Source organism: Poecilia reticulata, chromosome 9 (genome assembly GCF_904066995.2).
Source record: "Poecilia reticulata chromosome 9, P_reticulata-male-v2, whole genome shotgun sequence".
NCBI lineage: Eukaryota > Metazoa > Chordata > Actinopteri > Cyprinodontiformes > Poeciliidae > Poecilia > Poecilia reticulata.
Genome location: NC_088838.1, coordinates 508,368 through 534,289, shown reverse-complemented (window position 1 = coordinate 534,289; position 25,922 = coordinate 508,368). Strand labels below are relative to the sequence as shown.

Below are 25,922 nucleotides of genomic sequence, written 5' to 3'. Positions count from 1 at the left end.
TTTCTCTATATAAACTAATGGGAGATACTCAGTGTCTTTTTGTTCTAACTAATAGCTTTGATTCCTGTTTTAGGTTGAGTGAAGGATATAAAGTAGATGCTCCTGACTATTATTTTCATTCAGACAAAATGTTTCAGTTAGCGACTCTCCTGGACTCAGAGGTCCACCATCGGGTTTTTCATGGTTTGAACCAAGCGGCTGCTGAATTGCCTTAATGACGTACTGAATTGAAGCTTCTGGAGTCCTTCAGTTGTCCAGACTTTGCAAGGCAAACTGATGCTGATGTTTGTTTTCCAACTACATTCATATCAAATCAATTGGAATATTAATTATAAAAGTTCACAAATAAAAACCCATTACAGATTAATTGCACGGATATTTAACAATTTTTTTGGTTTAATTATTTCTTAGTTACAGCTAATGAAATCATGGCATTTAAGATTAGAATATTACATCAACAGTGAAAAATATGTGTAATACCTGCTTAAAGGTTATTTTCAAAAGATACTTTTAATCTAACATACAAGACTCATTGGAACTCATTCTAATTTATTAAATATTGCGTACTATGAAATTCATAATATATTTTGTCAGTTTTGGTCCTCCAAAGAATCTAACTACAGGACAAACAAAAACACTTTAGTTTGTCTTTGAGTACTATGTCATTTTGTCAAGGACAGACAGAAATCTATGGCTTTTTAACACAGTGTTAATTTTAAGCATGACTTGACAGCAGAATGCTAATCAATACGGAAGCAAAAAAACATGGCAAAGATTCAATCTGTGGAAAGAATTAGATGAAGTTGTTAACAGATGATGGAAAAATGTCCGTGTTTTCTGAGACAAATATCACTTGCTACAATCAAACATGTCTTGTCAGACTTTTTTTTACATATACTGATGACTATCACAAATCGTCTAGCTTCAGAGTTTGTTTTTATTAGTTTCTTTAGTAAACTTAATGATTTTCTTAATGATTTTAAAATAAAGATAGTACAATACAGTGACATACTGTCTGGTTGGAAAATTCATAACACCTTGCAATAAAAAACCCTCAGCACCACCCCCAAGTTTACTCGGCATAAGTGCAAAAAAATAAAAAATCTTCAGATGGCATATATACATACACACATATACATGCATGTATATACATACACACACACTTACATATAATTATCGGTAACACTTTATTTGAAGGGGTGTGCACAGGGGTGAAAGTAGTTTTAAATTCTTGGGGGTACTATGACAAAAAAAAAAAAATATATATATATATATATATATATATCTTTCTCTCTTTCATCCTCTGAGCTCGGGTCCTCTACCAGAGTCCTGGGAGCTTGAGGTTCTCCTCCAGTATCTTGGCTGTGCCTAGAACTGCACATTTCTGGACTGAGATGTCTGATGTTGTTCCTGGGATCTGTTTGAGCCACTGCTCCAGTTTGGGGGTGACTGCATGGTGTGTGTGTATGTATATATATATATATATATATATATATATATATATATATATATATATATATATATATATATATATATATATATATATATATATGAAGTGATAAAAGCTGGTTAGCTCTTGAATTGCTACAAAATAAAGCTGTATTTCCTTCAGCCCACTGGCTGCAATGTTGACACCTTGAGATGCCATGAGACCTAAATTCTGAACATCATGGCATGGAGTCATCCCTGTTTTCCATGTCTGGCATATAACCATTCATTTTAGCTTTTAAACTGGTTCTATTGATCCTGTGTCCAGATAGAGGGATAATCAGTAGCCCAGCATCATGACCTGTTTGTTCTGAAGATCCTGCAGCTTCCACTTCTCTTCCTAACATGGCCCCTCCTCACCCTGACTCTCATACTGATAGGAGGAACCACAGAGCTCTGTAAGGTTAAAAGCTCATATTCTGAAGTTGGGATATTTTTCCTCCAACAGTTTCCAGACGAATCACCTCAAACCAGATGTTGGACTGGATTTTATTTCAATGTCATTTGTTAATGTTAGCTTCTCATTTTCAACAGTGGAGCTATAAAGGTTGAAAAATGTTATTATTTTGGAGAATCATCAACATCAATATTTCCACTAAATAAGAGGCAAAAAATGTGTTTGATAGAGGAAAAGCCCCTCAGACTCTGAGCCCAACAGAACCAAACTATTTTTTGTGTATTAGACAATTAATTTAATTTCACATAATTATCGTGGTAGAAGCCATTTGTTTGTTAAATACTTAATGAAACATATTTACCGTGTTTGATGTTTGTTGTAAATGACATATACTCACAAAGAATTAGTCCAAGTTTGTAGTTTATTGAATGTTCAGAAATTACAGCTGCTGTGATGAGCCACAGCAAAGGTAAACAAAGGTAAAATAACCCAAACAGGTGATCAACTATAAACGATTCGCACCGTTTTACTCTCCGTCTCTGTCATTAAGCACACCCGTTGCCATGGCAACCTCCTGCGCTCCACAAACCGACCAGAGATGACGTTAAAAACATAACATTCAGTCTGATACGATATTAGGTTTTCAGGCTTGATATTTATTTTACGATCATTAATAAGCCTCTCATGAACACAGCGGTGGTTGATTAGTTCATTTTAAACTCCTGCTCTGCTGGTTATTTTGGTAATAAAACCAAAACGCACAGAATTGCGCAAAAACTTGTTGAAACAATCACTGAGATTATTATTGTTGTTGGGTCATTAATTTGAACACGTTTTGTCGATTTTTTCCCCCTGTTGTTCTTTAATAAAGTTACAAACGTTTTAATCCAGTCAGAGGAGGACGTGCTGCTCTCAGCCTCCTGGCTGCGTTCAGTTTGTCACTTAATGCTGAGATCGACTCAAAACCTTCTGCGATCAACATGTTGCACCGCTGCTCTAGCAAAGCACGAACAGTTCAGAAATGGGAAAAAAGTTATTTATTAACCGATTAAGTCGTGTTTTAGATTGTTCTTGAAAAACTAATCAGTCACAGCTGCACAGTGAACCCGTTGATTTTATACAGCAGACAGCCGCTCCCCTCTCTTGCAGGTACTGCGTACCCCCACTAAATCTTTTAGGGGTACGTAGTACCCTGCCGTACCCCCTTACTTTCAACCCTGGGTGAGCATGAGACTGACATGACGCCGTCATGAACATAAAGTCTTTATGAATGTTTATGACAGTTGTCATGAAGTGTCATTCGGTAAATAAAGAAACTTTTAATGCAAAGTTGCTCTAAAAGCTGCATTGAAAGTCAACTTTGCATGATTTTGTAAATTATGTAAATTATAATTTAATGCAAAGTTGACATTTTTAATGGACTTTCAATGCAGCTTTTAGAGCAACTTTGCATTAAAAGTTTCTTTATTTACCGAATGACACTTCATGACAACTGTCATAAACATTCATGAAGACTTTATGTTCATGACAGATGTTATGTCATGTTTGTGAGTGTCATGTCAGTCTAATGCACACACCTTCAAATAAAGTGTTACCTAATTATCTTATCATTATAAATTATTTCACCATGGAAAAAAAATATATATATACATCTATAGATAGATATATAAATACATAGATATAAAAGAAAATGTTGGTCCCCAACCGTTTTATCACCGCGGACTGATCAAGGCTTGGCAATTTTACTGCGGCCCAGGGGGACGATGGAAGGGGGGTGAACCGTCAGACAAGGCTTCTGCATGTTGGTGTGCCCACTAAAGCCTAGTTCACATGGCACAATTTTCAATTTTTTGCCCCGATTTTACTGTTAACATGTACTGTTATAATCTTAGAATGTTCAGAGATCCAAGATTGTTGCTTGCGTTGATTTTAACCGATCATCCAGCTGGTGAGGCTCAGCTCGTTAATGCCTCACCAGCTGTGCTTCCGACATTTGAATGGGAAATTGCAGAAATTCAGCAATTTTGAAGAAAAAAATAGTCAAAATTGGTTAAGCTAAATGAAAAGTAAATACTTCATAGTACAAACCACAGGGTGAATATGGCAATATAAAATATTTGATTATATATTGTTTTTCCAGGACAGGTGAGGCTCTGCCTCACCAGGACATCTGACGATGTGAAAACGACGTTTCACATCGTCAGTGAAACGCTGTTTAAACCCACAACTATAGAATCTTAAAAACAACAAATAAAAAAAAACACACAATTAAAATGAATATCAATCATTTGCACTTCTGTTTAATCCAAATTAAGTCAGTGGTTCCATTTGATCCCCCAGGGATTCAAGGGCCCCATAAACACTAATATTTTACCAAAGACCACAGATACAGTAAATAAACGTAACTTATGGGTTAAGGTTAATAATAAAAAAAATTTATTTATTGAGACGATCAATGCTGCTAAATTTTATTTAATTGTTTCAGCATACATAAATTAAAAGATTTTAAATTGTTTAACCTTTAAATGTAAGATTTTAAGGAACTGGCAAGTTTACTTTGCAAAAGTTCTAAGAACAATATTCATAGTTGGATTGTTTTGTTACCTTAAGTACAATCTGATGCTGTGAGTTTAATCTTTGAGTTTGAGCTGTTTATTCACAAATAGAAATTAGTAAACTGCAACTATAACTGATTGTTTTTAGGTTGGCCAATTAAACTACTCTTCCAGATTTCACTAAATCTAACACAGACGTTAGAGGTGCTGATGATTTTAGCAACTAGAGGGGCCCCAAAATCAAATTCTGCTCCAGGCGTCTTGGACAGGCCCTGCAAGATGAGTTAAATCCGCCGCACTGCACAGAGATGAGCAACAAACGGGAGATTTAATTCAATGATGCTAATGTTGCTCTAAGTGGCTCTTCAATTTTGCGTTTGTTGAGTTTTTAGTAAGAGTCACAGAACATGTTTTGGTTGCTCGAGTTTTAAGGGACGAGTTTCTCAGATCTCAGAGAACATTAACTCTGCCTAAGTGGACAAAGCATTTGATACGGTTTGATGCTTAGTGCAACTAGAAAACTAATACTAAAAATAATAATAAAATCATATAGTAGTGTAGTGATGAGTGACTACAAGGAGAGTGCGAAATCTCCTCACTGGGGCCTTTCCAAAAAATCTGAATATCATGGAAAAGTTGTTTAATTCCCGTAATTCCATTCAAAAAGTTAAACTTTCATAGGTCATAGATTCCGGGTCCACAGTTTAAACGATTTCAAGTATTTGTTTGTTTTTTGTTACATAATTTGGGCTTCCAGCTCATTCAGTCCACAAAAACAGGAATTAAAAAATTTTGAATACTCTGAAGAAATCAGCAAAAATTTTACAGGACATGAATGTCACGCTAATCCAGCTGAGAGTTGGTCCAGGTGCGCTGCTTTACTTACCGTCTGATCGCTCCAGGTGTCTTTTTTTTTCTGTTTGCTTTACTTTTTACTGTTACCAAGTAAACTTGGTTGTGGTACTGACTGTATTTTATTGGAAAGTGTTATGGTTTTCAATTTCTATTTTAAAATCATTAAGAAAATCATTAATTTTACAAAGGAAACGGATGGATACACTAAATTCAAATATATATATTTTATAAAATAGACTACTCTGTGTTGTTTGACAATTTTTTTGTCCCCCCAACTGACTACACCATCTCTGAGATATGTGAGTCAAGGCACATATATTGACTCTCAATGTGTTAAGCACTGATGATGCACAAAAAATCTGATGCAGATTGGTTGATGTATTAAGGAGGTATAGCTGTTGGATTAATCTACAGGGCTCAGTGGAGTCAAATTACAATTTAAGGCAACTGGGCTCATTGGAAGTTAAAGGTAAATCATATGAAGTTTGGTGTAAATCAGATGATGCATGTGTGATTTAGTCAAATGTAGGCGAACGGCAACAGACTGGAATTCGCTATTAAGCCACGCCTACATGCTCCAGCCAGCAGCTCATGTTGAGAGAAGGATTTACAATCATGTTGTTCTATTTCATTAAGTACATGTTTAACCCTTGTATGTCAAAATGGGGTCCAACCGACCCCACACACGTAAAACCTGTATCATTTTCCATAGACCTCTACGTTTTCCTCAGTCCTCGCACGCACAAGGATTAAATCTCTATGAATCATAGAGTAAAAGCGGAATATATATAAACTTTATCCACAAGTGCAAAACTGTACTATTCCAAGACAACAGTTGTCAAAGGTCTCTAAAACCACAGAGTTGGACTCCCTCCTGGCAGTAAAGCTCCAGGACAGATGGGCTTCTGAGCATATTCAGCTCATGTTCTCTTTCAGTAGACTGGGAGAAGTCATCTGGGCCCTCCCCACAGCCGCCTTCATCAGGATGACTTGGGTAACCTGGATGAACCATAAGCTCTGCTGTGATGACTGGTTGATGAAGGCCAGGTGCTCTTCTGGAGATGGTGCTAGAAGTTCTTGTTCCCAAAGCTTGCTTGAGAGCCCTCTGCAAGCTTGAAACTGACATGTTCTGACCCATGGTGGAGAGTCCCAAGTACACATCTGGCCACCTGCAAACATAAAGTATTGCAATATTACAACAAAAGGAGGACTAAGAGCTCTAAAAGCAATCAAATGAAATCAACCCACAGCATTCAACAATATAATGCAATGCACAGTGGCTAACCTCTCTACAAGAGGACCACAGCAACCTCCCTGAACAAGCCCCGGTAACCATCACTGTGGCAGATGTCCAAGACAGAGTCTCGGGTATGAAAAACTGGACAGCACCAGGACCTGACATGATCCATGCCTACTGGCTTAAGAAACTCACTGCCCTCCATGAGCGACTGGCAGCTCAACTGAACCAGCTTCTACAAAATGGGACTCACCCTGAATGGTTAACTGAAGGGCGCACAATCCTGATACAGAAGGAACCCTCAAAGGGTTCAGTCCCATCCAACTATCGGCCAATAACCTGTCTCTCTACAACATGGAAGCTCATGTCAGGCATCATACACTGGACAAAAAGTGGGATTTTTGACCCTGTATTCTGACGCAAATGCAAATAGTCAGCAACAGATATCGACAGCAATGGACAGTTGGCGGGGCAGCGCAGTTTCGCCGGCCGCAGTCGAATGCGGAATCCTACAAGGGGGTGGGGGGTGTTAACAGCTTGACGACTCTACTTAACATGTGAATAGCAACAGGAGACCCACGTGAATTGTCAGTCATTGGATGAAAAAACAATGACATCATAATTCATTACTGACATGTGATTGGTTGGTAGATATCTCCCTATTGGACACACTAGACCTTTATAATTACAGGCCTGGTTAAGCCCCTCCCTAATAAATTATAAAAAAATAACCCAGAAATAAAAATACACCAAGCACAAGGCATAAGTTCATATTTTTAATTTTTGTTGAAAAAGAAATATGTATATACATGCATATAACACACATCTACAAATAAAGAAACCACACATAAAATAACACATCTATAAATAAATAAAAAATTCAGTTTAAAAAATAAAATAATATTTTAAAAAAAAAAGATTACAGCACAAAATGCTTGTCTACTTCTGGGCCGTGTGGTGGTGGCGTTCTTTCTGAGCATGATCCAACATACAAGGGCTTATGACGCAACATGCTGTATTTAGGGTTAGCTTCAAGTCTCTCCTCTAGTTTGGAGCAGAGGTTGTCGAGCTCCTGGCTGCGGAAACTTGGTGGTTTCACAATCCAGCCTGATTCACCCTCGAAGACGCCATCCTCTTCATCAGACATGAGGTCAATGGTGACACCTTCCCAAAAGGAAATCTCCTCTGCTGCCAGGACGCTCTCCCTCGCCTCCAGCAGCTGTTGACACAGAACAGACATTAAGTCATAAAGAATCTTTATGAAAACATATTGTTGAAACTATACTGACATTTTAAGTGTCTTGGTTTAGAAACAGGTGTAATCCATTTGTCATTAAAAACTATGGCTATGTGGTAAAGTATCAACTCCTGAATATCATGTAATAAACATGATATTTAACAAAACATTGATAAAAGTACTTAAGTGATTTGTCATTAACCATTGAGGCTACATTAAAATTATTGCACACCATCTTGTCCCAAAATGTTACAATTTCTTAAGAAAATTTAATGTCATTTTTCTTTTCACTGCTGATTGCATTCATACACACATATATACAAACATGCATGCAAAACTGATGCGTTTGATGCAATTGTGAGATCTCTAGTAATAAATCTGACCTGCTTCTTTCTTTAGCTACAGCTGGATGACTGGCAGTAGGTCCTGGATGCAGCTGGAAAACATTTTTGTGCATTGTCAATACATAGAAGAATTACATTATGTACATAAACAATGTTGAAGAATAAAATATCAACATTCTCAAATAGTAGATACTCACACACAGTTGCATCTCTTCAGGAACGTTCAGACTCTTCAGAACGTTCCTGAAGAGTCTGATTGACACAAATGTGACTCTCATTCTGTGGAGTGTCTATAAAAATAAATGTAAAATTTAAAAAATATTGTAGCAAATATATCGCTTTCTCAAAAAACATAAGTAAATAAGTTAAAATTATTCTCAACCAGCCATTGTACAGTCGGGAATCAACGCAGTGATTATACACACCGGCTTCATGACTTCGTCCTCAGATCCGTCCGCCATTTTGTAGATTTTTAGTGTGTTCAACACTCTGCCTTGCTGTACTGCGTTACAACAAAATAAATAAAATAACGGGAAGGTCAGTTTTCCTTACAAATATGCGAGTGTTAACTATTCACTAAATGTGAAATCATAACTTACTGAATTTCTCTTGGTCCTGGTGGACTCAGAGCTCCTCGGCACCGTGGTCTGAGGTCTGGCTGGTTCTGCTTGGCCATTTTTCAGGTCTGAAAAAAAATCAAAGAAGATGCGAGTATTTTTAAGAGTTCAGAACATCACATGTAATAGAGATTACAATACAAAATCTCATCCTACACTTGTTTCAGCATTATGAAAACGACAGACCGCTTTCTGTAAGAAACAAACAAAGCAACTGGCCTCCCTCCACGTGTTATTTATTAAAGCTTTCTTACCGTGAGTTCGGTCTTGTTGGACCGCCGCGGTGTCATCTGTTGTTTTCCGCCGGATCATTGCTTAATATCAAAACGATACTGAAAAGGTAACTCCGTGAAATAGGACTTTTTCCACCATTTCAAATAACGCAAGGGTATTTTCGTTCATGTTGGGTGTAGCAGTTAGCACTCATTAGCACCAGTGCAAATCTTCCTCGGGGAGTTTAATGGCGGCTGCTTGACCGACTATGAAAGCGCATTACTGCCACCAACTGGACTGGAGTGTAAATGAAAGTTGACAGAAAAAAATACATTCTAAAAGTTATTTTTTCAAAAGTTACGTGACAGTATATTTTATTTTTATTATAATTAATAGCTAAAAAAACTTTTACCAATTAATTATATGTTTATTTACTCAATTCTACTTTGAGCTGTCTCCTTTTTACTTTATACAGAATATGATTCATAATCCGTGAGTTATATTTAATGCTTAACTAACAAAACTTTAAAAAAAGAATACAAATGTTTATATTCTATCAGAAGGTATCACAAACTTTCAACCGTTTTGTTCTTCAATTTAAACTCGAGAGTTAAGCAACTGAATACTGAAAAATCTGTAGTTTCTTAAGTCCTGTATTGTGATGTGGAATGACCACTACCACTCCAGTATAGCATGACTCTGGGTCTTTAAAGCAATCAGTGAACATTAACTTTAGTTTGAATATTATTCACAAAAATACTTTATGTACAATCTACCACTCTGGAACATGGTTTTTATTATTATTTTTGATTAAGTTGTGCAATTCCTCCCATCACAAGATAAATGTCAAAGTAAGATCCCGTTTCACAAAAGTCTATTGTATGTATTCATGCATATACTTCTTTTATATCTTCAATTTAACCAAAACTAAGTTTTTCAGTGCTCCTAACACACATGTAATATATATTTTAATGGATAAGATAGATAGTTTTCTCCAAACATACTTCTTTATGGTGAACAGAAATGAAAAAGGATTAGCTCCAAAATGAATAAGAGTCAAAAGGCAGTGCTCAACAGTTGATTTGCATTTCCATGGCACTCAGCAACTTCATTTAAATACGAAAACCTCTGCTATGCACAAGGGGAGGGGGTGATAGGGGAACAAAGACACACAGCGTTTTTGACCATTTTTGCCTGTGGTCGACTCTGACAAAAACCTCTTGCCGAAAGCCCTCAATCTCCATGTGCACGGCAGAACAAGGTGTCAATAGCTGACAAAAATCCCATTTTTCGTCCTGTGATAGCGGCTAAGATAAGCGGGCACATGGATAAATACATGAGCACGGCACAGAAGGGCAGCAGCAAAAATAGCAGAGGCCACACAGTCACCTGAGACTGTGAAACCCGACACACCAACCTGGGCTTGGATTGATTACAAGAAAGCCTATGACTCAATGCCACACACTTGGATCACTGAATGCTTAGAGATGTACAGCATCAATAGGACTCTAAGAGCCTTAATTGTAAACTGGATGGGGCTGTGGAAAACCACCCTTGAAGCCAACTGCAAACCACTTGCACAAGTGTCTATCAAATGTGGCATATACCAAGGAGATGCTCTGTCCCCACTGCTGTTCTGCATAGGCCTGAACCCTCTCAGCCAAATCATCAACAAGACTGGCTACGGATACCGACTCAAGAATGGGGCCACGATCAGTCACCTCCTCTACATGGATGACATCAAGCTGTACGCCAAGAGCGAGCGAGACATCGACTCACTGATCCACACCACCAGGATCTACAGCACTGACATTGGGATGTCATTCGGACTAGAGAAGTGTGGTCGGATGGTTACAGAGAGAGGGAAGGTTGTCCACACAGAAGGGGTCTCACTCCCAGAAGGAACAATAGCAGACATAGAGCACAGAAACAAGTACCTGGGAATACCACAAGCAAATGGCAACCTCGATGAGGTCACAAGGAAAGGAGCCACAGCCAAATACCTCCAACGAATAAGGCAAGTCCTGAGAAGCCAGCTCAATGACAAGAACAAGATCCATGCAATAAACGGCTATGCCTTACCAGTAATCAGATACCCTGCAGCAATAATTTTATCGCCTGCCAGGCTTTCTGCTGCTACAAGGCGGCCCTGAAAAGAGCGAACTTCGTCCCGCAGTCTGTCCACCGATGCTTGTAGAGGGAGAATCGACTCTTGAAATAATGTGGCCACATCCTCTTTAAAGTTGTTCCGCTGCTTAGATAGTTCTGTGATCAGTTGGGACATGGAAACAGGATCTCTGCATTTACTTTCGCCAAGTGGTTCAGTGTCGGAGGAAGCCGTGGCCATTGCGGCTACCTTGCTAGCTAGGCTATTCGTTTGCCTGGTTGAAGTAGAAAGCTGTTGTTGTTTAGGATTATCACTGGCCATTATAACGTCGCAAGGGTTCAGGAACAGTGCTTCTGTCAGTCCAGTGCTTGATAGGAGTGTATAACTCCGGTTTTAAAGTAATTTAAAGAAAGTTGGCCGGGAACTCCTTCACCCTGCTTCCTTCTTCTACATTGCCAAACCAGAAGTCCAACTCCCCTCTTCTAACGGTACGCTAACCCAGCCAGTGTCACCCCATGTTCCTCCCACGCCACCATTCCCTCGGAACCCCATTCTCACTCTATGGTACGCTCTACCCACCTCGCTCTGACTGCAGCAGCAAACAACTGAAAGTTTCCGGTATTCTCAAATCCAAAACTTGTCAGCACTCTTACAGCCATAATCATCCACTCCGGTAAGTTGTGAAGTTCTGCTGAAGAAACACATCCAGTTTTCTGACAACGTGGTTCTCCGTTGGTGAGAAAAAGTCCTGTAAACACCGTTACGCATTAGGGCACATAGAGCCTGACTTTGACGCAACAAAGGTCCACAGATTACACATGCAGCTGGTGAATTAATGCCAAAACAAACCCCAAAATGCCTTATATTCTTATGACAGGACACGTGTTGGCTACACATCAGTAGCTTTAGATTTAGTCTCCGAGTTGACCAGTTAGAAATACTCCAGAAAGAATACAGGCATGTCAAAATGAGCTTGAGTCGCTCCCTGGATAATTGGCTCAGAAAAAGCCATTTCATAACATTATTGGTCAAATGCGGTGTCAATCAAAAGGGAGGGACTCTAGGCTGCCATATAAGGCAGAATTTAAACCCTTAAATCTCACCCCTGTAAAATACAATGGAAAAATGGCACGGGGGCGTTCCGGTGCGGGTTAAGGGGTTAATAACATTTCTTGACATATGCCACATTTGATGGCTTTTTTCCCTCCTTTCAAGCATTTTTTCTCTCCAAAAATGTAAGCATGTAAGTTTTGAAACTAAGGAGAACCCAAGCTGAAAACAAAAAGAAAAAAAAAGAAGAAAAATAGCAAACCAGAAGATGCTTTATCTTTGTATCTTTGGCTCATAAACACACAAATATACCTGATTCCATAGTGTTTGAAGATGGGGATTGAGTCCAGGGCATCCTTTTCCACATCCATGTAAAAAGTGTGGAGGTGTGCTGGCACCCACGGACAGTTGTGCAAACCTGGTTCTATTGGAACACGAGTGAATGGAATCCTTACGTCAGAGAGGACCTGTGCAAACACTTCACGAACATCTGGACAGTATAAACAGTAGAACAGAATTAAAACCTCTTGCCATCAAGTTCATTTCAAATTATTTGTGTGTCTCCTAATTACAAATAGCAGCCCAAAGCACTTTATAAAATCTCCAAGAACCCAAATCATCCAAATAAAATCAAATAATCCTGTTTACTCCAAATCAGTCCAATTGTGTAGTAACTTTCAGAAATGGTTACACACAGTCCAAAATGATCAATGTAAATGATAATATCCACTTACATAGTGGACATTGTCACTCACCATTGGACAATAAGCCATCTATTTATGTCCGCTCAGAAGTAATTGGTATTTTATTGCAATGCCATTTAGATTAGTTCACACATAAAAACCTGAGGTGCTAACCATTATGCAATACCTGGCAGAACATGAACATGCTGGTGTCCATCCATGTGATGCGGAAGGTGACCTGTCAGTTCTATAAAGCGCCTGACTTGGGCTCTCAGCTCCAGCTCTACCTGGGGACAAAACCCAAAATAAAAGTGAGAAAAACTTAAGAAGAAATCCAATTTTTATGTATCACTTTAGTGACCCATGAGCCTGAGTTTCATTCACTGGCACTTAAATTTTCTTCACCACACAAACAAGTTTATATGTTATCTTTAGATAGCAATAAGTTGATTAGGATGAGAAAAACATGAAGAATTTGCATTCTCATTTTTAGAAGGAAGACACTTGGATTTTCTGAATGTGAATTCATTCAGAAAATGAATGAATTTTCTGAATGATGTGAATGTGTGAATACATCCACTGATGCATCTAGACACATTATCAGTGATGTTTTAAGTGATCAGTGATCATGTTTTAAAATTCTTATGTTTGTTATTAAATCACTGCATAATCTTGCCCCGGCTTACCTCTCTGAGCTTCTTCACCCCTCCATGCCCTATCGGTCACTCAGGTCAGCAGATCAGCTGCTCTTGGAGGTACCAAGATCCAGAAGGAAGCTCAGAGGGGACAGAGCTTCTCTGTCATGGGTCCTAAGTTATGGAATGACTTGCCTTTGCAGGTTAGAGAGGCCCCTTCACTGTCCACTTTTAAAACTCGTCTTAAAACCATCTATTTTACTTGGCTTTCAATTCCAGCCAGATCTAGTTTCAAGTTGTATGTTTGTTTTTAAACTAAGTATCAGCTGTCGTTGTTTTAAAGTGCTTTATAAATAAAGTTGGTATGGTATGTTCCTGGAATCATTGGGTGTTTCAGGTCTTTCAACATCACACTCCCACTTCCAGGGATGATCAGACCCCAGCTTGTTTCAAGATGGCTAACTAGCTACATTCACTCTACTGTTCTCCTCTCTTAAGCCACAACCATCTTGAAGCCCCCTCTGCTGTTTCCTTGGTGCTAATGTAGCTAAGTTAATTTAAAAAAAAAAATTCTGCTGAACCTTCTCAAAACACCCTTTTGTTAAATTTACATGATTGCTGTCGCCTTTGCACTGCAGTGGGTTATTTCTGTTTTATACTGTTTTTTATTTTTGGATTCTAATGTGGCCCCAAATCCATCCCCATTATCTATGTATATTTGTTTTTTCTTGGTTTTTAAATTGTATTTTATTTTGGTGGAGAAGTTTTTATTTTCTTGTTTCCTGTTTCCGTGTCACATCCGGTGTGTTCCCGCTGCCCTCCTCAGTTCGCGCCAAGCTGCGCTGAGGAGAGGTAAGCGCACAGAGCTGTCTTCTGTTTGTACATTAAAATATTTCAAGATGTAAAAAAAGTATAGTATGCTGTTCAACTCATAAGTTGTAAATAGTTGTTTAACTTTTTGATGTTTAGCACAGCACTGTTCTGGGTATTTAATTCCCACCTTTTTTGCATTTATCCAGTTTACCGGGCAAACATTGTTATTTTTTTGTTCTTTTGGATGGTAAAGGTGTGTGTGGGAAAGCCAGAGCCAGGAGCTGCTGCGGAACATGTTTTTGCTTTAAACAGGAATAAATCAATGCAAATCCTGGTTCCTTGACGTGATTCATTCTACAACTGTTACACTAAGGATGGCTCTCCTTCTGCGTTCTTCCTTGATGCCAAGACTACCATATTTTCCGCACTATAAGGTGCACCTAAAAACCTTCAATTTCCTCAAAAGCCGACAATGCACCTTATAATCCGGTGCGCCTTATATATGGACCAATATTGAGCCACAACTACGGTAAGCAGCTGCCGACTTCATTTTCCCTCGTAGAAGAAGAAGTGCGCGGTGCATGCTGGGATAGTAGTCAGAACGTTGGTTTGTTAATAAAGTTTGACTGGCCTATCTACCTACGGACCTGAAAATCAGGTTGTCTGCAGATCATGTAGCACCACGTTTTCCACGAACATGCTGTGCGCGAATGGAGAAGGGTGACCATCGTCCGGCCACGCCCCGGCCCAATCGCAGAAGACTCTCCTCGCCGACCCGAGTCGGACTGTTTTGTTGACATTTTTTATATCAACAAAGTCGCTTTAGATATTCATCCGGGGTGCTCCGACTAGGGTTACCAAGGGACCAGCCCCTATACATGTAAAGCCTGGGGGGTTGGGGGAAGAGAGACAGAGACTGCGGCGGCAGCGTGTTGGTTGGTCTGTGTTACCCAGAAAGCAGTTGGGCACAATATCGCAACACCAACACCGTGAGTGAAACAACGACTGGGGCAGCCTCACTAATATAAAGTAAAAGTACTAATATAAAGTACTCGGGGACCACTTCTTTATTATTACACATCCACATTTGTAGAGTACGGAACAAATTGCGTCCCGTATAGGTTCAATACGGGACGGGTGGCAACCCTTAACTGTAGCGTCTATTCTATGTGCCTTATAATGTGGTGCGCCTTATATATGGAAAAAGTTTTAAAATAGGCCATTCATTGAAGGTGCGCCTTATAATCCGCTGCGCCTTATAGTGCGGAAAATACAGTTCTTGAGGCTCTAGTGCACATGTCAAACTCAAGGCCCGCGGGCCACATGTGGCCCGCTATGTCATTTTATGTGGCTCCCCAGCATTTTATAGGCCCATGATTGACTTAAAATATGTTTTGAGCACGAATTGACTACAAACTACATCTCCCATAATGCATTCCGATTGTTACCAGCCAACATTATGGCTTCTCGCCACTAGACAGCAGCAGATTCACCTCAAGCTGCTTATTAATTTTACCAGCGAATAAAACCGAGACATCGACAAGCTAACATCAAAACAAAATGTCCAAGAAAAGAAACATCAGTTTGCAAGTAAGATTGTGAATGAAGATGTGTGAGTTGGTGTCAGGTGGCAGGTCGCGCTAGACTTTTTTGTTATTCGTCATCTTGACCGACAACATAAAAAAAAAATCGTTCATGTACTATATTTATCCGTGAAATTACAATCATATTAACATCAGCTATTTAGCCGCATTTTATGCGGTTTAGCTAATATTCACCGTGAATCCAGATCCCATCACAAATTAAGCAGATAAATGCATCTACATTTTTCTCCGTAGAGACAAAAACCACTGACTGTGGCCCCAATAACTTTTAATAAATTAAATTAAGCGACTTCACTTAAATTACCATCACTTCACCCGCTGGGGTCTGAACGCACTTCCACCTGGTTCCCATCTGCAGAAAAATCTGTGCTAATTCATCAGTCAGTTGGATCTGTCTGATCCAAACAGATCAACTGAACTCTGTGAGTGTTTTACCCTGCGTGGTCCGGTGTGGGCTTTTACCAGGATTTTTTTTTTTGCGTGGTTTGGAATCTCCGAAACGGACAAATGTTCATATGTTACGTCTACAGCGCTCCTCCAGAACGCCGCTCTCCTGGGTAACGTGCATCAAGGCTCCATTTGTTAAATCCGCTGGATGAGTTACTTCCAGCAGTTTATAATTCTTCGCAGCGGCAGAGCCGCGTCCGTAGTGGTGGAGCAGCGGACTGCGCATGTTACAGTCTAATTAACTTCTGCATCGTCATTTATTTCCTCAAGATAAACTGCCGGCTCCTCAAATGGATTAACACAACGTTGCATTCTGTTTAGTTTTCTCTGGTCTGTAATGGAGACTTGAATTTAACGCGCCATTTCAACCAAAGGTTTTGAATGCGCTTCCTAACCAGACGCTCCAAAGCGTTATTTAACAATATGAGGTGTTGTTTAATCTATTTTTAACATTGCATTTCCATATATTTTGTGCTAGGGGTGCCCAAGTCTAGTTTTCCAGAGCTACCATCTGCAACTTTAGATGTGTTCCTTCTCTAACACACCTGGATCATTGACTACAGAACTGAGTTGATGCTAATGAGGGAAGTCAACCTTTTGTCAGGGGTGTGTTTTAGCAGGAATGTATCTAAAAGTTGCAGCCTGGAGGACTGAACCTGGGCGTTCCTGATTTGTACAGTCAATGTGGCCCGTTGAGGGCCAATATGTTGAAGTGGCCCTTGGTGAAATTGAGTTTGACACCCCTGCTCTAGTGAAAGAGTGAGCTGCAAAACCTTTGCAACTAAACTCAAGTGGTGAAGCACCTCGCTCTCCAACCTGCCCCGTTACAGTGACTGACCGATCCAGCATACTTAAAGAGCTTTTTATTGAAATCTTCTTCCAAGTGATATTCCCATGGGACTGTCAGCTCCAGCAGCACAACATTTTACCTGCCATGAAAATGTGCAGCAGCCATGAAAACTTTCTTTGTGGACAAAGCGTCAAAACTCACCTAAATACACTGAAACCACACTCCACACACACAAAATAAATTAACAAAAATGAAAGTATGTGAAAACCTCACTAATGTAAATAGCCATTTATCTCAGTTTTTGTCACACAAAGAAATAACGAATTGGTCTGTGTGCTTTGGTGATGTGAGCTTTCTGAATAGAAAGCATCTCAACTATGTAAGTGTGGAACTTATACATATAATTTCTCTATTTAGAATAAACTTCCACATTTCCCACTTACTGCAAAGGACTCTCTGGAAGCTGTATTTGTTTAAATCTCAGCTGAACGCTCTGCTGTTTAAACAAGCATTTGCACTTGGATCTCTTTCTTTTTTTCTATTTGGAATTTTTTCAAAAATTTTTTATCTTTTTTTTAGGTGACTTTATGTGCCCTGACAGTAAGCACCTTTTAAATAAAACATTTAACTATTTTTATAATAGTTATAATAATAACTGTTCAGCTTTCAGAGATGCACTCTGACAGCTGAAGGAGGAACAGCTTATCCAGGGCAAAATGCCCCTGTCCGATATGAAACGTGGATATGAAACAACTCTTCCTCAAACCAGCGGAGAGGTCGTACACCCCACACCAAGCAGCTCACCCTGGGTCGCTCAGGGCGCCAAGCCGAAACAAAAGTCTCACACTGCAGATCCCATGAGACTTCCTCCTGAATGTGTCTGGCCCTAACCCTAACCCTGGCACCGCATAACAGGACATTACCTGTCCAGATCGCTACAAGAAAATTTACAAAACACAGAAATACAAAATACAGCGGTCTTAATTCAAAACTCAGACTGATACCCTGCCTAGAGGAACCTCAGACTGACGAACTATCGGTTACCAACTCACTTAAACTAGCTCTTTTAAATACCAAATCTCTCTGTGCTGAAGCTCTATTAATTAATGATTTCATCACTCAGTATTACTGAGCATAATACTGAGGTTATGTTTCTAACAGGAACATGGTTGAATAACAATAATGAACCAACCGTACTCATTAAATCAGTGCCTCCTAACTACAATTTTTTAAATGAGAATAGAAAACATAAAAAAGGAGGAGGCGTGGCTTCAATCTTTTGGAATACCATGAACTGTAGTAAAATCTCTTTGGGTCATTTCACTTCTTTGAGTATCTGTGTATTGAGGTAAAAGGCCACAAATGAACTTTGACACCAACTTTATACAAAACTCCAACATATGTGGAAAATTTCTTTACTGACCCGAATGAGCTTCTATCTCTCATATGCATTGATTATAATGGTTTAATGATTGTTTTTTTAATTCAACATTCATGTTGACAACCCCAAGACAGAGGGGCAAGAAATATATTTGAGAATTTTGGTCTAACACAACATGTCAAACAAGCAACACACACTCAAGGACACACACTGACCTGGTTATCAGTAAGGGTGTGAATATTTACAATGTCTCTGTAACTGATGTCACCCTGTTGGATCACTTTCTGTTATCTTTGAAGGTTCTTTATCCGTTAACCCACTTGGATAAGCAGCTACTATCAGAAAATGTTCTTTCACAGAACATACAGCAGAAACATTTAATCAAATGTTAAATGTAAGTAAAAATTCTTACTTACCCTTTAGCTGTAATGATGTAGATAAATTGGTAGATGATTTTCAGTCTAAAGTTTCAGATATCATTGATTACATTGCCCCCATTAAGTTGAGGGTTGTGTCTGGGAGGAAAAAATCTCCATGGATCTGCAAGACAATTCTGCTGTAGGACCAAACAAAAATGGCGTAAAACTCAACTTCACATTTATTATGATATCTATAAAGACAGACTATGTAACTATCTAACTATCACTCAACACTAAAACATGCAAGGGAGGCTTTCTTTGCAGATGTCATAAACAAAAAAAACTTAAAGCTCGAGCTTTATTTGCAACAGTTGACAGACTTACAAACCCTCCTATGATGTTACCACTTCAATTTCAATCCAATGAGACTTGTCTCATTGGATTGAAATGACTGCAACAAGTTTTTCAGCTTCTTGTCAGAGAAATTTAAAAAGAATCAGAGGATTAATCTGCACATCCACTCTAAGGTCAGTACCAATGCTGTGCCCAAACAAAACAAAAACAGCAAAAATGACCCAATTTAAACTACTTAATTATAAAACCCTAGAGGAAATTATAAGTCAATTAAGCTCAAGTTCCTGTTGTCTGGATGTCGTACATCAATGGTCCCCAGCCCCCGGTCTGCGGACCGGTACCGGTCCGTGGACCAATTGGTACCGGGCCGCGCAAGAAATAATTAAATATTTGCGTTTTATGTATTATTTGAGTCTGGAGGATCTTTTATTTTGAAAATCCTTTTACCGGATTCTCTCGGTTACTTACGCGTCAACATTGAGCCCACAAGTAGCAAAATGAGTAAGAAACAGATCAGATGTCTTTGGAAAGTTTCTTTGCAAAGGGGAAAAGGCCCAGAGAAGAGACAGGTGAATGGATTTATTCCGGACCGGTAGGCGAGTCCCACTCCAAACCCGCTCTGCGTAACATGCGCCGACCGGCTGCTAATGAGGCAATGAAGCTTCAAGCTGCTTCGCCACATAGAGACCAAGCAGGCTGTGCTCAATCAACACATCACTCCCAGATGGGACCGTCTCGTTGCAGAGAAACAAGCTCAGGGCTCCCGTTAATAATGACTAACTGGCTCCCGTTAGTCATTATCGTGAGTTAAAATTTTCACGAAAGTAAAATGTTCGTTTTTGTTGCATATCTGTAACTTATTTCGAAGGGATATGTAAGCATTACCATAGCAACCAGAGTCAGAGCATTTGGGCAGTGGTCGAGAGGAGATGAGTAGAACTTGTAAGTCTTAAGTCTGGTTTAGACGGCAAGATTTAAGAATGTCGGCCAATTCTCCAAACCTCAGTGGCCACAGAGCTGATAAAAGTACAACAGGTTGGATGGGTTCGTGTCTCCAGCCACACGGCAGGAACCGATTCCAGTCACGAACATCCCGATGCCAGAGGATAATTCAGTAAAACGCCCAACATAGCGGGAATTTAGAATAACCAAACACAGATGACGATGCAGAAGCAATAGTGATAGTTTGTAGACTCATTTGAATAAAAGACGTAACAAAAAGAAAAGGCGGTGGGTAAAAGACGACGGGAGCAGCTGCTCTATTTGCTGCACTATGATTTGGAGGTGAATATGTGTTTTCATAGTTAACATTTTAAACTGAATAAACATAATAATATATAATAATGACCTTTACATACATCCACCGGACTCTCAGTTGCTCACATGTCAGCTGTTTGGGACATATGAGGTAGCCAATCTCTCTTCTTGCGTCACCGCGCTTTCTGATTGGCTACCTGTCACATTCAACAGGTTGTATTCTCGTTCCCAGTCAGGGAAAACCCCACAGGCTGCGATAAAAGGGCCAAGACAACCCAAATCTGGCATATTCAGGCTTTAGCAAGAACACCAACATATCCCCCCGCCGGGCCGCAACAAAATTTTGAAGTCTTGACCGGTCCGCGATAAGAAAAAGGTTGGGGACCACTGTCCTACGTGACATAATCCTGGCCACCAAAATGGGTCCCCTCAGTGCCTCGGTTGTGCCTAGAAATTATTTCCATAAACATTATGAATATGTAACCCGCAATTAGTCAGGTACTTTCATTTTTGCAGGCCCACTTCCTGTGTTGCCCCGAACTCTGCCAGCTTCTTTAAAGCCCCGCCTCCAGCACGCAGTTTGAACTTCCTCACCTGTTAATGTGGCTTGCTGTTGGCGTCCTCCACACAAATTGATATAAATCTTTGAATCTACTGATCTGATTGCCTTAATTGTTGGCGCTGTTTACTTGGAACATCACCAGGATTCTATCACCGCTCATTGTGGCTAACTACGTCTTACTCTCTTTGAAAAGGTCGGGGGGGCTTTTCCCTGTTGGACCAGATCCTCAACTGGATCTGAAGATGGCGAGCTAGAAAAAGGACAATGGACTTTATGATTTTGGAATTAATTTATTGAGTCAACTACCTTGTGTCTCTTGTTGTGCTGCTGTAATTGCATTATGTTTTTATGCCAATCACTATATACACCAAAACTAAAAACACTGCCTCCTGTTTTTCATTCACAACTCAGGCTCTTTTAAAGAACAATCTTCTGATGCTGCTTTTATAGCCGCAGTTAACTGCCTAGCCCATAAATGTTACAAATAAAATCTGTGACAAAGGGCAGCTTTGATGGAGCCTGACTTACTGCCGCACTGACACCGGTCATACGGGAACCCAACAGCCAGTACCAAAGGGCCTAGTAGGCCATACTCCCAAAGCACCCCCGACAGGGATCGCAAAGGGACACGGTCAAATGCCTTCTCCGGGTCCGCAAAGCATAAGTAGACTGGTTGGGCGAACTCCCACACACCCTCCAGCAGGGTATAGAGCGGGTCACAACCACAGGTTTAGAACTTTTGGAAACAGACAGATACAGTGCATTCCTTGTTATGGGTTACTTCTGTTATATGTTGTCAAAGTCCTAAGTAGCAGAGTATCCCTGAAAAAGGTATTCAAGGCCTTTTCATTTAAATGTAAATGTACCTGGTTCATGCTGAGCTGGCCTTTCTCCAAGGCCTGGCGAAAACCCATCTTTCCATGGAAGAAGCCTTGAGGGTTAACGAGTGTGGAAATCTGTTGGAGGTGCTGATACACAGGGGTGCCCTCAGACAGGTTGGCATGGAGGCCAATTGGGATTTTGTGTCTAATTTAAGAGATCAAATTAAAAAAATTAAGATAAGAGCAGTTATTCACCTTATGTGATGGCAACTAAAATTGTGCATTTCCTTTAATATTTTAATGGTCCTCTGTAAGGTTTTTAGAGACTTAATTTGGGGTTTCTACACGCTTTAAGTCACAATAACAAAACTAAGCATTTCTATCTACTTAAGTTCTTTACAAATCAGACACATAACTAACAAGATATATCAATAAAATATTAATAGCATAAAAATCCACAAATTATGGATGGTTGAAAGCAGAGACTTAAATAAAAAGACCAAAATGTTGCTATATAAGAACCATTCAAATACAATTTGTATTTTCACCTTTTTAAACTACCCACTGGTTGAGCAATGGTAAATGGACTGAACTTTTACAGCGCTTTTCCGATCATTTTGACCACTCAAAGCGCTTTACACTAGAGTCACATTCACCCATTTGCACTCACAAACGCTCACACATTTATACACCAGGCATAGTCAATTTGGGGTTAAGTGTCTTGTCCAAGGCCACATTGACACATGGCTGGAATCGAACCTACAACCTTCCGATCTCAAGACAACTACTCTTCCCACAGAGCCACAGTTGCAATGCATATTTCAGTAATTTCAAGAGAGCGCTATTTATTGACTCCTTTTGTTTTTAGCCTTCCTTTGGAAGGGTTTACAAAAGTAAAACCTTCCAAATTGAAAGCAATAGCAGGGTTTCCTCCAGAAAACTTGCTAAGCCCAGAGCTCAGGGCACTGAGGCAGTCCACCGGGGTTTTGTATTAAAAGATGTTAAGTTGACAGGAAACGTAAAATATTACTAAATTATATGCTAGTAGGTCGACAGACTGGCGACCTGTCCAGGGTGACCCCGCCTCTCGCCCGAAACGTTCGCTGGAGATGGGCACCAGCACCCCTCCTGACCCCATTAGGGACAAGGGTGTACAGAAAATGGATGGATAGATATGTTAATTATATGAACTAAGAGAATATCAATGAAGTTAAATTTGATTTAATGGTTTCAGCATAGATAAATTAAAAAATTATAAATTGTTTAACATTTAAATGTAACATTTTAAGGAGCTGGCAAATTTACTTCTTAAAAGTTCAAAGAACAATCTTCACACGCCCAAATTTTGGAAATAAATTCGCCATTTTTACTCGCATAATATTGCCTTAAAAGTAGAGAAGGCCTTGACAATAGTTACTAATTTAGTAAATTCAAGCTGGTGACGTCCTAGTCCGAGTTAGACGACAACACAACTGGACAACAACGGATGGAAATGAAATGTGTGTCACAAAAGGAGCCAGAAGGGACGAAGACTGCTAACGTGTTGCTAGCTGGTGGTAAGTTTGCTTATTAATTATCTTCATTTAATTATAAACAGTGCAGTAAAGATATATAACATATGTTGGTTTCATAAATAATTATTTTATCAATTTTATTGATAAAATTGATAACTTATCAATAAAATTGATAAAATTTTATTGATAAAATAAAATTTTATCAATTTATTAAATAAATTTTATTTTATAAAATGATTGCTATAATGACTACTATAGCAATCATTCAGCTTCATGTTATAACTGCATGAAGGTTGTTTGTTGCGACCCAGGCATCTGGTCCCAAACATCATCAGTTCTGATGATGTCACATACATGGTGAGTCCACAATGTCTTAAAATTGTAAGTATTATCTTTTTATTTGCCATTTTTCTGTTCTCTTTAAAATACAAATGCTTTCTCTGTTTAATTGCTCTATTGTTCTTTTTTGTAGGTTTTTCTAAGGTGCAGTGGTGCAATGAGTGGGAATGTTCTGTCGTTGATCCTCACTCCTGTTAGGAACATACCAACAGTGTCATGAAGTGTCATTCAGTAAATAATGACAATTTTAATGAGAATTTGCTTCAAAAGTTGGATGAATGTTATGTTTATGACAGTGTCATGTCAGTCTTATGCACACCCCATCAAATAAAGTGTTACCAAAATGGTAATATATGAAAGCACAATGTAATTATAATTTTTGTTCTTTAAAGTAATAACTTTCATGTTTTTTTGTCACACTTAAATTTTCATGTTCATGTGTTCACTTGACGTGTAAACTGATAATTTTTGTAAAGTTAATAAAGTTTTGAGTAAAATTGGACAATTTTCAAATGTTGGTAATAAAACAAAATACGTGAATTACCTTGAACATCTTGCGTAAAAATTTAACACTTTTTTTTTACTTGGGTAATTAATTAAAACATAAGTAATGTTAGCTAAATATTAAATTAATTTGATGTTAAATATTTAAATTTTTATTTAAATGAGCAAAGTGGGGGTAGGAGAAAACCTAAATTCCTAATCAATTGTATTTTTAAATTCTTGCCTAACCATGCTTGTGTTAGAACCTTAAAAGATATAGTGGAATAACAAACACTACCTGCCAGCCAGGTCAGCTGCCTCTTTGGCAGCCGAGGCATTAACAAGCAGGGATACATTGGAAATGCCTCCGGCCAAAAAGCAATCCACAATCCCCTGGTTCCTTCTCGGGCAGTAGCCAAAGTCGTCTCCTGTGACCACCATCAACAATCTTGGCAGAGGCATTTCTTGGACGTTTCTGAGGTGGACACACAGAACGGAGACTAAATGTAACATTCGGGTGACTTTATGCAGTAGATTTAGTTGGTACTTCCTACTGGTTTAGCTATATGCCTCGATCTCACCTGCTTGTCTTTAATGTTGTTTTATTGTGAAGATATTACTATTTCTGAAATCAATGGTATGATTACTTTTGACTCGTCTGTCATATGTTTTCTTATTTCTGTTCAAGTTTTGTGCTATATCTTTCTATGACATACAAAAGTATAAAAACTGATTTAAACGCAACTGAAACGTCTATACAATACTGGTCCCGGAAGAATAATAATTGGAAAACAATTTACATTTATTGCCATGACTTGTTAGTTTGTAATACAACTGACGTAAAATCCTTTCGAAACGGAAACAAGGAAAATCTTTTAAAACGGCACCGCAGGAAGCGAGATATTTTCTTTACGAAAACAAAATACGCTGATATGAGAACTGGGTGTAATGGAAAGAAATTCAACTTACCAATTAAATCCAAAACCGGTACTATGTTGCCACAGCAGCCTGTGAATGCTACTCTGGTAAGATGGAAAAAATACAAGCTTACTTCCTACTAGTTTTCTTCGAAGCTAGAGGATAGTAAATACAGGACAACACTGCCACCTGCTGGAATAAGGACGCGTTCTCCTGAACAAACTAGGACAGAATTATTAAGTATTTTGAATCTTTCCAGTTGAAAGTCATACACGGATTTGTTACGTGAACAAAAAATCAATAAACTGAAACAACTTTTCCCTTGACTATCGCCTTTTTTAAACCGACGTGTTAATATAACTGCCATCTTTTAAAGGGTTATCGCTACTTCTTTGCGCATGTTAGTCTTATAGAAGAAATATGTTCATATTCCTGTCGACAGGTTGACTTTGTTTAGCTTGGAATTTTAAACATCTTTCATGACTCAAAGTATTATAAATATGAACTGGCATGTTCATATAGAATATAAAGGCAAGTACTTCTATTCAAATAAATTAATCTTTCAAAACCAATGTCATCTCAGTTGGAAAAATTTGTATCATACTTTTCAGAGGAAGTCAAATAGTGTACACACACACGCGCGCACATACATACATATATATATGTATGTGTGAAAACATAGATCGGCTAAGTGAACCTCCGAGCGCTTGAGACAAGTACACCTCGCTGCAGCAAACAGAAAGGGGCGGGACGGACCACTGTCAGTCTCTTACCTTATTTGGAAATGGGACCATTGCACTCCGGAAGTGAAGGGGGCGCTATTTCCTATATTATCCGCGTTCTCCCGTTTAAATTTTCTTTT

General features: G+C 39.0%; 1 protein-coding gene across 3 annotated transcripts; it reads right to left on the bottom strand.

Annotated features, from left to right (window-relative positions):
- Positions 1-2,288: 2,288 nt before the first annotated feature.
- ydjc (YdjC chitooligosaccharide deacetylase homolog) lies at positions 2,289-25,216 on the bottom strand. Of its 3 annotated transcripts, XR_014089122.1 has the most exons (10): positions 25,112-25,216; positions 24,441-24,617; positions 21,852-22,011; positions 12,971-13,070; positions 12,413-12,590; positions 8,713-8,798; positions 8,539-8,615; positions 8,311-8,403; positions 8,153-8,205; positions 7,296-7,751 (listed from the first exon to the last, which is right to left on the bottom strand). XR_014089122.1 is itself a non-coding variant. In XM_008402252.3 (6 exons), exons 2-6 carry the CDS (start codon positions 24,602-24,604, stop codon positions 6,134-6,136), a joined length of 933 nt encoding a protein of 310 aa, XP_008400474.1. In that variant the 5' UTR covers positions 24,605-24,617; positions 25,112-25,216; the 3' UTR covers positions 2,289-6,133. The 3 variants fall into 3 exon arrangements, 2 of the variants coding, with proteins under 2 accessions (XP_008400474.1, XP_008400475.1); XM_008402252.3 differs by lacking the exons at positions 7,296-7,751; positions 8,153-8,205; positions 8,311-8,403; positions 8,539-8,615; positions 8,713-8,798 and adding an exon at positions 2,289-6,464; XM_008402253.3 differs by lacking the exons at positions 7,296-7,751; positions 8,153-8,205; positions 8,311-8,403; ... (1 more) ...; positions 8,713-8,798; positions 25,112-25,216 and adding exons at positions 2,289-6,464; positions 24,724-24,774.
- Positions 25,217-25,922: the final 706 nt, after the last annotated feature.